Source organism: Oncorhynchus nerka, linkage group LG13, assembly GCF_034236695.1.
Source record: "Oncorhynchus nerka isolate Pitt River linkage group LG13, Oner_Uvic_2.0, whole genome shotgun sequence".
Taxonomy (NCBI): Eukaryota; Metazoa; Chordata; class Actinopteri; order Salmoniformes; family Salmonidae; genus Oncorhynchus; species Oncorhynchus nerka.
Window position 1 is genome coordinate 34,928,129 of NC_088408.1, and position 12,851 is coordinate 34,940,979.

Genomic DNA, 12,851 nt, shown 5'->3' on the forward strand with positions numbered 1-12,851 from the left:
GATGTGCTGAAACACTTTCTATTTTTGTTGCACTAACTGCCGCGTCCATCTGTGCTTAACTGGTGCTCAGAAAAAAAGGATCCTCTCAATTCATAATTGCTGGTTATATAACCAAGAATATACAGTTGAAGTCGGAAGTTTACATACACTTTAGCCAAATACATTTCAACTCAGTTTTTCACCATTCCTGACATTTAATCCTAGTAACAATCCCCTGTCTTAGGTCAGTTAGGATCACCACTTTATTTTAAGAATGTGATATGTAGTAGAGATAATTATTTATTTGAGCTTTTATTTCTTTCATCACATTCCCAGTGGGTCAGAAGTTTACAAACAATTAGTATTTGGTAGCATTGCCTTTAAATAGTTTAACTTGGGTCAAATGTTTCAGGTAGCCTTCCACAAGCTTCCCACAATAAATTGGGTTTTGGCCCATTCCTCCTGACAGAGCTGGTGTAACTGAGTCAGGTTTGTAGGATCCTTGCTCGCACACTTTTTCAGTTCTGCCCACAACGTTCTATATGGTTGAGGTCAAGGCTTTGTGATGGCCACTCCAATACCTTGACTTTGTTGTCCTTAAGCCATTTTGCCACATCTTTGAAAGTATGCTTGGGGTCATTGTCCATTTGGAAGACCCATTTGCGAACAAGCTTTAACTTCCTGACTGATGTCTTGAGATGTTGCTTCAATATATCTACATAATTTTCCTACCTCATGATGCCATCTATTTTGTGAAGTGCACCAGTCCCTCCTGCAGCAAAGCACCCCCACAACATGATGCTGCCACCCCCGTGCTTCACTGTTGGGATGGTGTTCTTAAGCTTGCAAGCCTCCCCCTTTTTTCCTCCAAACATAACGCTGGTCATCATGGCCAAACAGTTCTATTTTTGATTCATCAGAAAGTAAAATCTTTGTCCCCATGTGCAGTTGCAAACCATAGTCTGGCTTTTTTATGCCGGTTTTGGAGCAGTGGCCTCTTCCTTGCTGAGCGGCCTTTCAGGTTATTTCGATATAGAACTCGTTTTACTGTGGATATAGATACTTTTATACCTGTTTCCTCCAGCATCTTCACAAGGTCCTTTTGCTGTTGTTCTGTGATTGATTTGCACTTTTCGCACCAAAGTACATTCATCTCTATGAGACAGAACGCATCTCCTCCCTGAGCGGTATGAAGGCTACGTGGTCCCATGGTGTTTATACTTGCGTACTATTGTTTGTACAGATGAACGTGGTACCTTCAGGTGTTTGTAAATTGCTCCCAAGGATGAATCAGACTTGTGGAGGACTACAATTTTTTTATGAGGTCTTAGCTGATTTCTTTTGATTTCCCCATGATGTCAAGCAAAGAGGCACTGAGTTTGAAGGTAGGCCTTGAAATACATCCACAGGTATACCCCCAATTGACTCAAATGATGTCAATTAGCCTATCAGAAGCTTCTAAAGCCATGACATCATTTTCTGAAATGTCCCAAGCTGTTTAAAGGCAAAGTCAACTTAGTGTATGTAAACTTCTGACCCACTGGAATTGTGATACAGTGAAATAATCTGTCTGTAAACAATTGTTGGAAAAATTACTTGTGTCATGCACACAGTAGATATCCTAACCGACTTGCCAAAACTATAGTTTGTTAACAAGAAATTTGTGGAGTGGTTGAGAAACGAGTTTTAATGACTCCAACCTATGTGTATGTAAACTTCCGACTTCAACTGTATATATATTTTTTCCATTCAAATTGACATTTGTTACCTAATTAATCACTTCTAAGTGAAATTCAATGTATTGATTTATAAGTAAAGAGACGTGTTTTCCATGAAGCCTAAAAAGCTGGGAAGCCTCCACTATTGGTCTCTACTTTAGAAATACAGACAGAGAATAGATGTCAAGGCTGTAATGGATTCACACCATGTGACCATAATATACCACAGTATACTGTATATGGTGACTGACAAGGTGATAGTACACAATAGTTATCTGTGGTGTAGGCCTATACTCTAACACCTATCCAGTTGCCACATTTTCACAGACAAGAGGGACTGTAATAACATGGCTACTAGGGTAGAGAGGTTAGCTCTCTTCAGTAATATCCTTAACATAGCAGCATTCTCTCAGTTTAATACGTAATAAATGTTAGCCCACAAGGAAAACAGCCCTGACATCGCAGGCTGAATGATGCAATGCACCTGCAATGACTTAATGCACTTACAGTATATTACACTGTAGCAATACCCACAGCCTACCTCTTTTTTCCCCCCATCAATATTTTAACTTCTCTATGGGATGTTCAATCAATCATCTCCTTATCTCCCTGGACTGTCCTTGACTGTCGACTCAGGTTCTTGTCAGGCATTTTATACTTCAGTGCTTTTAGTTGTGTTGAATTGGACTGAATATAAATGTGTGGGTGAATGCTGTCGTTATCTCTTCAGTGTGGTGTGCGAGTGTGTGTCCATAAGATATTGTGTGTGTGTGTGTGTGTGTGTGTGTGTGTGTGTGTGTGTGTGTGTGTGTGTGCGCGTGCGTGTGTCTCTCAGTCAGTCAATGTGTATACCCTAGTCAGTGTGTACGTGTCTGAGGTGCCCCTTATTTTGGGGAGAGTTTGGTGGAGTTATCTTGAGTCAGTACTCTTCTTTACCTCCCGTGGTATCTTCCTTCAGGAGCCTGCAGGTACTTGGTCAGGTCAATGCCTGCATCCTCCCAGCAGGTGATTGCCTCTGTGAGCTCGCTCTTCTATTGCTCTTTAGGAGGGAGGCTCTGCCCTTCCCAGCCTATTGACTCAATAAGCAACGGGGTCTTGCTGCAGGGACAATCTCAGCAGAATATACAGTATACGGCTGATTGTGCTTCTGTTCCCATAAGCACATAGTCAATAATGTAATAACTTATGTCTATATCAGGGTTGGGGGTAGAAGGAGGAGAGAGGAGGTACTAAGTAGCCTATGCGTGCTTATCTAACTGCACACTTTGACATATTAAGAGGGTTTTAGGAGTTTTATGAAACAGTTTAAAAAGACTTTCCATTGCAGTGGCGACCCGTCATTCAGGGCAGGTGGGGCCCTGAATGACGAATGACTGCAATGGAATATGGATGGACCTTTCTACATATGCCTCATTCTTAATCAAGTCTTTAACCTCATTCTTATTCAAGTCTTTAACCTCATTCTTAATCAAGTCTTTAACCTCATTCTTAATCAAGTCTTTAACCTCATTCTTAATCAAGTCTTTAATCATGTGTTTTGAGCCCCAGCTGTTTAGCAAAAAAATAAACAATAATCTTTTTATTTTGGTTGTTGTTGCCTGTTTTGCATATGGGAACCATACCAGGCCAAACACATAGAACTATAACACATAGAACAAAAACGTAGAATGCCCACCCCAACTCACACCCTGACCAAACTAAAATAGAGACATAAAAAAGGAACTAAGGTCAGGACGTGACAATAATACATGTCACATAACAGTTTGCAAACAATGTAAAACAATGTTTATTGAGTTAATAAAGCTGCGTTCTTTTTTGCATTATTGAGTAAGGCAGCTCCAAAATAGAGGCGTTTCAGCCTAGCTCAGTGCTGTCTGTGGTAGAGGAGCAGCCAATGGAAAATACAGAGCGTAGGGGTTGGTCATCTTCTCTAGTTGTGCCGTGACAGGCTCAATGTTCTGTCACTCATGTGAACACTACATCACCGCAAAATCTACAGGAAGAGCTAGAAAATTCAAGCCCACTTGGATGCTTGCATAGATTTGCATTAGAAGTGCCCATCCAAGAAGGCTCAAGGTCATTGGCCACAGATAAAATGATGTCAAATCACGTTATATCTACTTTAGCTTTGATTGGACTGATTATGTCAACATCATACTTTCAAAATCTTAGCTAACAAGCTAGACAAGCAGTCATCATCATGAATCACGTTGACAATCTACTGGTAAATCTTATTCATTCCTTGTCATATGAAGAGAAATTATAGACTAAATGTATCGGTGCTCATTGGCTATATGACATAAACATTACACAACAAGTTTGATATCGCAAATTCAACAATGAGTGGTTTGGAAGGAATCAGTGGCAAAGCAATCACTATTTTGCTTCCCCAGCTATTCGGTGGAGAGGGTGTGTGATCCAAGTCTGGGTTTTCCAAGATTAAAAAGATAAACATTCACACGCAACACCATGGGCCAGAAATGGTTGAATACATTGGTCATGCTGTCAATCCAGCATGACTTCTGCAGCGTTCAAAGCAACTGGAAACTCGGAACTGGAAAATCTCAGTGAGTTTAAGACAACTGTGGACTCTGAAAATGATTTGCTCCGACTGGGAAAATACGTTTTCCACGGTCATCCAACTCAGAATTCTAAGTCGGGAACTGAGTCCTCTTTCTTGAGCTCCAACCTGAAGATCACTGACATCATGATTTTACCTTGTTTTCCGAGTTCCCAGATGTCTTGAAAGCACCATAAATCCAGAGAAAGCCAGACTTTGATGGCAAAGTTTGAGGAAAAAATTTGCTGCGCCACCTTCTTGTTCAAGTATTTTTGGTGAGTCCAAAATTGTCTTGTATGCTGCTGCATAAATGATGTAATATTGCAGGGAGATATGTATACTGTAGCTAAGAAAGTAATACTAAGTGTATGTTGTGTAGTAAGCTGTTAGTAGCCCATGTGCCTCACCGCAATAATTTGGTCCCTTTCCCCCTCATAACTTAGCCTACTTTTCTGACTTGGTGGTGCACATGTAGCCTTTAGCCTGTTTTAGAGAAATGTAATCGTCAAATATTGTAAGCGCTTTCATTGTCTGATTATATGCCCCCTTTTTTTCTCCTACGGCCCCTTTATTTGTCCTACAGTTCTCACTTGGTGTACAGGGAGAATACTGTAAGAACGGCTCTAAATTCTGCTGCTGTACATTTCAAATGTGCTGAACAAATATTTATATTGACTACGTCCGTCTTAGCTCGCTCATTAATGTCTTCATCTGAGCCTCTTATCCGCTCATCGTTCCCTTAGTTTGTACATCTCAATTGTCAGTAGAAACCACATTTGTTTAAGCAAGTCTCCCATATCAGCTATGGTTTTTTTTATTTTTTAAAGGCAGTAAATTAGGCTGAATGAACTGTTTCACTGCCAGACAAGCCTCCGCTGATAGCCAGGTTTAGAGGTGGTAAGGATTCATAGAGTGAAAAGAAAAGAAAGCTCTGCTGTTGGGACGGCTTTATGTAGCCCCTAACAGTTTGTCACCGTTATAGTGCAATTAATGTATTGTTTAGTGTTGTGTTGTGTAATGGCTTTGCTGACATGCATCACATTTTTTGGGGGGGGAGTTTGCCCCACTAAGATTTACATGCTAAAATCGCCACTGTTCCATTGTGAGATATCCACTCAGCCCCTAAGCCAATGAAATCAGTGATTTCACTGAGTCTGGATGGATCGGTATTGAATGAACGGTGTGATGGTATTGTCTGGCCAGAAGGTGGTATAAAACATCAGCATTACGTAGAGCATGTTCATGAAAAATGATTATGTAGAGTACAACGGCTATAATGACTTCTAGAGGGGATGTGTGTTTTGTACCTCTCTCAGTCTCTCTCCATCTCTCTGAGTACACCTCTGTATGGGCTCGGAGTCCCACAGTGTGTGTGTGTGTCACCACTCGACAGGTGGGGTGTCATAATCTTGTCATTACTTGTTAGCTTGCCGACTGTCTCACACACTGTGTGACTGTGTGTTGTAACTGAGGTAGTCCAGGTTGAAGTTGGCCTTCTCAAGGGCACTGTGTGTGTGCGTGCGTGTGTGTCAGGGTTGTTCTGAATTACATTGAGAATGCCTCATAAATTCCAATTCGATTATTGAATTTGAATTGAAGTAGGAAACAGGATACAGAATTGCAATTCAAATTTGAATGAAAGGAAATATAAGTGAATGAAATTAAAATGCCTATTCTATATTAGGTGTAGCGTATATAAAAATACACAGAACAAAAATATAAACACAACATGCAACAATTTCAAAGATTTTACTGAGTTACAGTTCATATAAGGAAATCAGTTGATTGAAATCAATAAATTAGGCCCTAATCTATGGATTTCACATGACTGGGAATACAGATATGCATTAATCAGGCTGTTGATTGTGTCCTGTGGAATGTTGTCCCACTCCTCTTCAATGGGTGTGCGAAGTTTCTGGATATTGGCTGGAACTGGAAAATGCTGTAATACACATCCATACAGAGCATCCCAAACGTGCTCAATTGGTGACATGTCTGGAGAGTATACAGGCCATGGAAGAACTGGGACATGTTCAGCTTCCAGGAATTGTGTGCAGATCCTTGTGACATGGGTCCGTGCATTATCATGCTGAAACATGAGGTGGTGGTGTATGAATGGCACGACAATGGGCCTCAGGATCTCGTCACGGTATCTCTGTGCATTCAAATTGCCATTGCTAAAATGAAATTGCCTTCATTGTCCGTAGCTTATGTCTGCCCATACCATAACCCCACTGCCACCATGGGGCACTCTGTTCACAACGTTGACAGCAGCGTACCACTCAACCACACAACGCCATACACGCTGTCTGCCATCTACCCGGTACAGTTGAAACCAAGATTCATCCATGAAGAACACACTTCTCCAGCGTGCCAGTGGCCATCAAAGGTGAGCATTTGCCCACTGAAGTCGGTTATGATGCCGAACTGCAGTCAGGTCAAGACCCTGGTGAGGATGACGAGTACGCAGATGAGCTTCCCTGAGACGGTTTCTGACAGTTTGTGCAGATATTCTTTGGTTGTGCAAACCCACAGGTACATCAGCTGTCTGGGTGGCTGGTCTCAGATGGTCTCGCAGGTGAAAAAGCTGGATGTGGAGGTTCTGGGCTGGTGTGGTTACACGTGGTCTGTGGTTGTGAGGCTGGTTGGACATACTGCCAAATTCTCTAAAACAACATTAGAGGTGGCTTATGGTAGAGAAATGAACATCAATTCTCTGGCAACAGCTCTTTTGGACATTCCTGCAGTCAACATGCCAATTACACGCTCCCTCAAAACTTGAGACATCTGTGGCATTGTGTTGTCTGACAACTGCACTTTTTAGAGTGGCCTTTTATCGTCCCCCAGCACAAGGTGCACCTGTGTAATGATCATGCTGTTTAATCAGCTTCTTGATATGCCACATCTGTCAGGTGGATGGATTATCTTGACAAAGCAGGATTGCTCACTAACAGCGATGTAAACAAATATATGCACAAAAATGAGAGAAATAAGCTTTTTGTGTGAATGGAACATTTCATTGATCTTTTATTTCAGCTCATGAAACATGGGACCAACACTTTACATGTTGCGTTTATATTTTTGTTCAGCGTAAATCTTGTATATAAAACATCAAAAATGTCATTATATACATGCATATAAAATATTGTTCAAACATTATAGGGCAAATTTTTATATTTCATTAATCACTTACCTTTTGTTAAATATAAGGGGAAAATACATTTCCCATATTTCCCATAATGCATTAGTTTTACACTCAAGTTAACCCTTTGGCCTTGGTGGAAATATAATTGGCTATTCTAAGCACTAAGGTTAAAAGAGTATATGAACATTGTTTCCAGAGAAAAGTGATATATTCTTTAGTATCTGTGTAAGTGTGACCTTTCCGATTTAATGACTGAGTGGAATTTCTTTGATTTGCACTGATTCAAACTCAAATTAAAATTCTACATCCTGTGGGGTGTGGTCATTTTTATTTGAATTTCAATTCATGAGTAGAATGGGAGTGAATTCCAAAATTCTGCATTGAGACCAATCCTGGTGTGTGTATGAGAGAGAGCCTTCACCCCATCTCCCTCCCACTCACAGCCTCTTGCCCTTCCATCCTCCACTGAGCTTCTGATCTCTGTCTGTTAGACTAGACTAAAGACAACAAGCATCACATCAGACACAATTCAAACAGAAGGTCAGGTGATTGGTCTCCAATAGTGATGGGCTCTCTCCCTCCCTTGTGTGTAAACAATGATAGGGCGTATTTGCACACCTCTGCGAATAGCGGTGCTTTGATTAAAAGGGACTTCCAGTGTTTGGGCCTCCCACGCCGCCGTTTCAATCTCCCTCCTCTGTTTGAGATAGTCAGCGGTTCACCGGGGCAACCTTCTCCACGACGATAACTCACACTATAACACTAAGCAGAAAGACGCCTCTCTAACCTTGGCTGATGTTGAAGCTGACGAGCAAGCAAGGCCGTGATTTTAACATTGATTTTCAGCAATGACGAACCTTTTTCTTTAACAATTTGGCCAGGTACTAGAAGCTCCCTCTAAGTACCCTTGGTGGAGGCTCAAGGGGGAAGAGAAAAAAGTCCTGAGTTCAAATTGGAGCAGATTTAGAAGGATCCCAATTAGTGCCTGAGGGAGAGCGATAGGCCCGTCTGGTAGAGGAGCACTGATGAAGCACCTAGGCTCCGTCATTAGCCTGCACACTGAGTCCCTTGACACCACCGTTGGCCACAGAGCTTGATGAGGCGGGCTGGAATGGACACAGTTTCTGTCTCCTTTGTCTACTGCTGTTGCTGTTCCCTGGCACGGCTCTTGTCTCCTACCATGTGCTGCTGGGCTTTCTGTTCCAGAAATAGCTGGCCAAGTGCATGCAAAATCAGCATTGTACTGTGTGCAAAATCGTTTTCATATGCTGTTCATGTGCATGTAATATCTTGAGCAGGTCTGGGATCTGTTGTATGTGACAGGAATTGTACCCTTTGCCAGAGGAGACAACCCTATGTTGAATGGTGGTTGTCTGTGCTGCAGCCTAGTGTGATTAGTTTGTTGGCCCTTATCAGTTCTCTTAACAAGCTCCGTAGTGACACCTCTGCTCCGCCCCAGGCCCCTGGTCATCTAGTAAATGTCACTATAAAGACACACGCATTAACATTTACAGGTCCAGCAGGCCAAAAGAGATAATTGGGGACTGTAACCTACAATGAAAGGGAGACATGTCAAGGATTCTAAAAATGACATTTTGGTTGTAGAGTAAGTGAATGTTTTGGATCATTTTAGGTGCATTTATTTTAGGAACGTATTTCATATCTCGTTGTGCAGTTTTCTAAATGTGCAATGATCGAAGACCTCTGTGTTTAGAATTGTTTGGACTATGAGGTTGCTAAGGAACCATTACCATCCAATGGTCTTGTTATTCTTGATCAAGTTGTAGGACTAGTAGTGCCTTAATTGGTAGAGTAATTGTATTGAAATGCAGAGCCCTGCAGGAATAATTCCAGTAGCATGGTTTAATTGTTTTTACATGGCCAATCAGTGTGTGTGTACCCAGAGGATTCTCCAGGGGACCGGCGCTAGCTAGCTAGCTTCATTTTCACTGTCACTACCCAGACAGGTTAATGTTCTCTTATTCTGGCCTTATTAAAAGCTGCTGCCTGCTAACACATCCTGATCCCCATACGCATCACGTCTCCTCTGCACTTCTAACCAGGTCTGGAGATGTTTTCTGATTTCCTCGGGTACATTTAAATAGCTGTTCGGTGTCTGAAATGGCACTGACCCATCGAGCACATAAAGTGTGTGAGTGCCAGGCAGGCTGTGATAATAGTGTGCTCAGAGACACTTGGCTCTAATAAGAGGTGTTTGATTGCTTTTTTGAATGTATTTTTCCTCCTGTTGATTGTGTTTTCGGGCTCCGGCTGCGGGGAGGACAAGCTCTTTCATGATGCTGCTGCTTGAGTGATTCTGAGCTCGACATGTGAACTTAGACCGTTACTGTAGATAGGCGAGGTACAGTAACAGTAATGCAATAGAATATATGTGGAGTGTTTATCTTTATAGCTTTGCCGTAGAGAGGAATGGTAACAGATAAGCCTATTCCTCACTGACTTTATACTGTCTAAGTAGAAGGAGATTGATATAGAAAGAGCATGCAATGACATCCTTGTTGAAATGAACAGATAACCTGCTCTTGGAGATGGACGCTTAGACATGGACATATAGCTCAGTAAATAATCCTCTATCTTTAGGAAATATTTACCTTTCTCTGTGAACAGTGGCTGGCTGGCTGGCTGGCTGGCAGGCAGGCAGGCAGGCTCGGTAATGTTTGCTGTGCTGTGTGACCCATACCCAGTGTTAAAAAATAAAAAGCTAGAACACGTCCCAGTGGAAATCAGTGAATATGGTTGTTAGCTAGTAGAGCACAGAACCATCAGAGTTTGGGAAAGAAAACGGCTCCCCATCAATGCACTGCACTCCTGTGGACCCCAGGAAGAGTAGCTGCTGCTTCAGCAACAGCTAATGGGCATCCTAATAAAATACTTAATACTCAACTCCCTCCAGTCAAGGAACGATTTCCCTACAAAGGTTTCTGTTCATTCTACACTTGTGTTCACTCTAGGCAGCTATACATATTTTTGTGTGCATAGAAAGACTGTCAATATGTAAATGCAGGGTAATTCAACCATTTCCTTCAGTGCATCTGTTACAGAGTTAGCTTTGATTTCAATAAAGTACCAGTACATGTATCATTGTTCTAAAGGTATCAGTGTACAACACTATAGCTGCCATAGTATTAACCCCGCCAACCTGTGTCTGACAGTTTGATGTTTTTGAGGCTGAAAATAATTTGCTTTTGAACGCCTCCCACTCGCTCCCCTGGAAATATTGTTGGGCTGAAAGTCTGCCTGCACTTCTTTGTTGTCTCCAATTATTCCTCCACTCCTGCCTTACTCTATTTCTCTCTCTACCCCACACTCTGATCCCAGAGAGCTTTCTTTCGCCAATTATGGTCATAAAGAAAGGCGGCCATTTTAGAACATTCTCATGTTGGGCTTGTTGTGTTAAGAGAATACTGCACTTTGCTAGCTGTATAGTAACTGAGTTGAATTGAAAATAAATAACTAGCTGGCCGGTGACTGCATTGATCTCTTGAGATTGCCGGAACGCTTTTTCCCTCCATGATCCTCGGGGAAAGGTCGACTTCTCTCGTGTGTGGTTTTGTTTATCTGTTTTGATTTGTCATGTTAATTGTTTCCATCTTTGTGTCTGTCTTCTAATTCGTTTGAAATGTTAGCCACACACTGAAGCTGGAAGGGAAATCTTATATACGGTAGTTTCAGCATGTTAAGGCTTATAAGGAGCTTACGCACTTATCCCTAGACAATGTCAATTATATCCACCCACAACATCTCATGGGCACAGTTATATTCCCTGTGGGAACAGACGTTTTTTTTTACCATGTCTCTCTTATCCTCTTCACAGGTGAGGAGAATTTACTGGCAATACTGAAAAGGCGATGGTGGAAGTACATGATTCTGGGATTGATAGACATCGAGGCTAACTACCTGGTTATCAAAGCCTACCAATACACCACGCTCACCAGCGTACAGGTGAGTCTGTTTTCATCTATCACATGTGAAAGCCATCGGTGTGCGTGTATGTGCGCAGGGGTGCGTGCGTGCGTGTGTCGGTACAAGGCGTTCCCTCGACTGGCCGCTGGACAGACATAAGACAGTAGTACGGCGGTGACCTTTGCCGAGTCTACGTAATAAGATGGCTAATTAAAGGTACACTGGCTGACTCTCATCCCGTGTGTCAGTTCATCTTCATTAAATTGCAGTTAGTGCCAGAGGAGCCTTACTCAGATCCATCCGAAAGGCATCAGGTCCTTGGCGCAGGGCTGGAGGGATGGAAGGAGGGAGGTTTAAATGATTATAGGAGAGCCTCGGTTAGAGCACAATAGATTTTGTTTCCTCTCATCTCACCGGAATCTGACATTTTCCTCTACTCCTCCAGAGCCCAGGTAGGACTCAGGATCAGTGTGTCGGTATCCTCTCTCTAGTGATGAATCAGGCCTCTAAACTCTCTCCTCTCAGTGCAGTCAGTTAGGGCTGAATGGGAACAGACGATACCATTAACACTTCCCCGGCTTACCAGGACTCTTCCAGTTCCTCCAGCATGCAGGCCTCTCACACTCAGAGAGAGGAGAAATTAGATCCGTGCCAACTGCAAAGTTGTGTTAATGGGTATAGATAGCTTTTGTGGTGTACATGCTGTACTGAAACCATATCAGTTGAGTAGTTTCACCGGATTCTATACGGCATATTGCAGTGTCATTTTCATTCGTCAAGTCTGTGGTAGCCTGAAAATGTGAGGTATTGGCAACAATCGGAAGCAAATAGATCAATTCCCTCTTCAGATCATAGCGGAGATGTGTCATTTTCCATTTGCAAGTAGTGGGAGGGAACCATGTGGAAACAAGTTGGCAGAATAACATCTGTAAATGTGTCTTCTGTCAGCTTGTGGGTCTCTGCCTCTGCCTCTACTCAGCCAGACAGAAAACAGATGGAGTGTCAGTGTCTATATCCGTCAGATACCGCTCAGCTCCGACCGCCACTCGAGACCGCTCTGCCTTGCCGTTATTTTGGGAAGTGGAATCGATGACCGGCACGGCACCGCTGTCTCACGACAGAGAGAGATAATCCATGGCTTGGGCCTGAGTCCTGCTCTGGGCTGGAGCAGCGGGAGTGGGAGTGTCAGGGCCAGTGATGTGGAGGGCTGACTGTTCTGTTGAAGTAAAGTAGGGGGAGTGTAAAAGGTACCAGAATCCCCTCATTCCCCTGGGGTCTGGCCCTGTGACTGACAGACAGATAGACCTCATTCCCCTGGGGTCTGGCCCTGTGACTGACAGACAGATAGACCTCATTCCCCTGGGGTCTGGCCCTGTGACAGACAGACAGACAGACACAGACAGACAGACAGACAGACAGACAGACAGACAGACAGACAGACAGACAGACAGACAGACAGACAGACAGACAGACAGACAGACAGACCTCATTCCCCTGTGGTCTGGCCCTGTGACTGATAGACAGA

The 12,851-nt window shown here is 42.9% G+C and overlaps 1 protein-coding gene across 3 annotated transcripts in view; it reads left to right on the top strand.

Moving 5' to 3' along the window:
• Window positions 1-12,851, top strand: part of LOC115139439 (solute carrier family 35 member F1) — a 105,739-nt gene that overhangs the window by 59,783 nt on the left and 33,105 nt on the right. For all 3 annotated transcript variants that reach the window (XM_029676807.2, XM_029676808.2, XM_029676809.2), the window contains exon 3: window positions 11,238-11,365. In XM_029676807.2, the coding sequence (XP_029532667.1) occupies window positions 11,238-11,365 (128 nt within the window). The remainder of the gene's footprint in view (window positions 1-11,237; window positions 11,366-12,851) is intronic.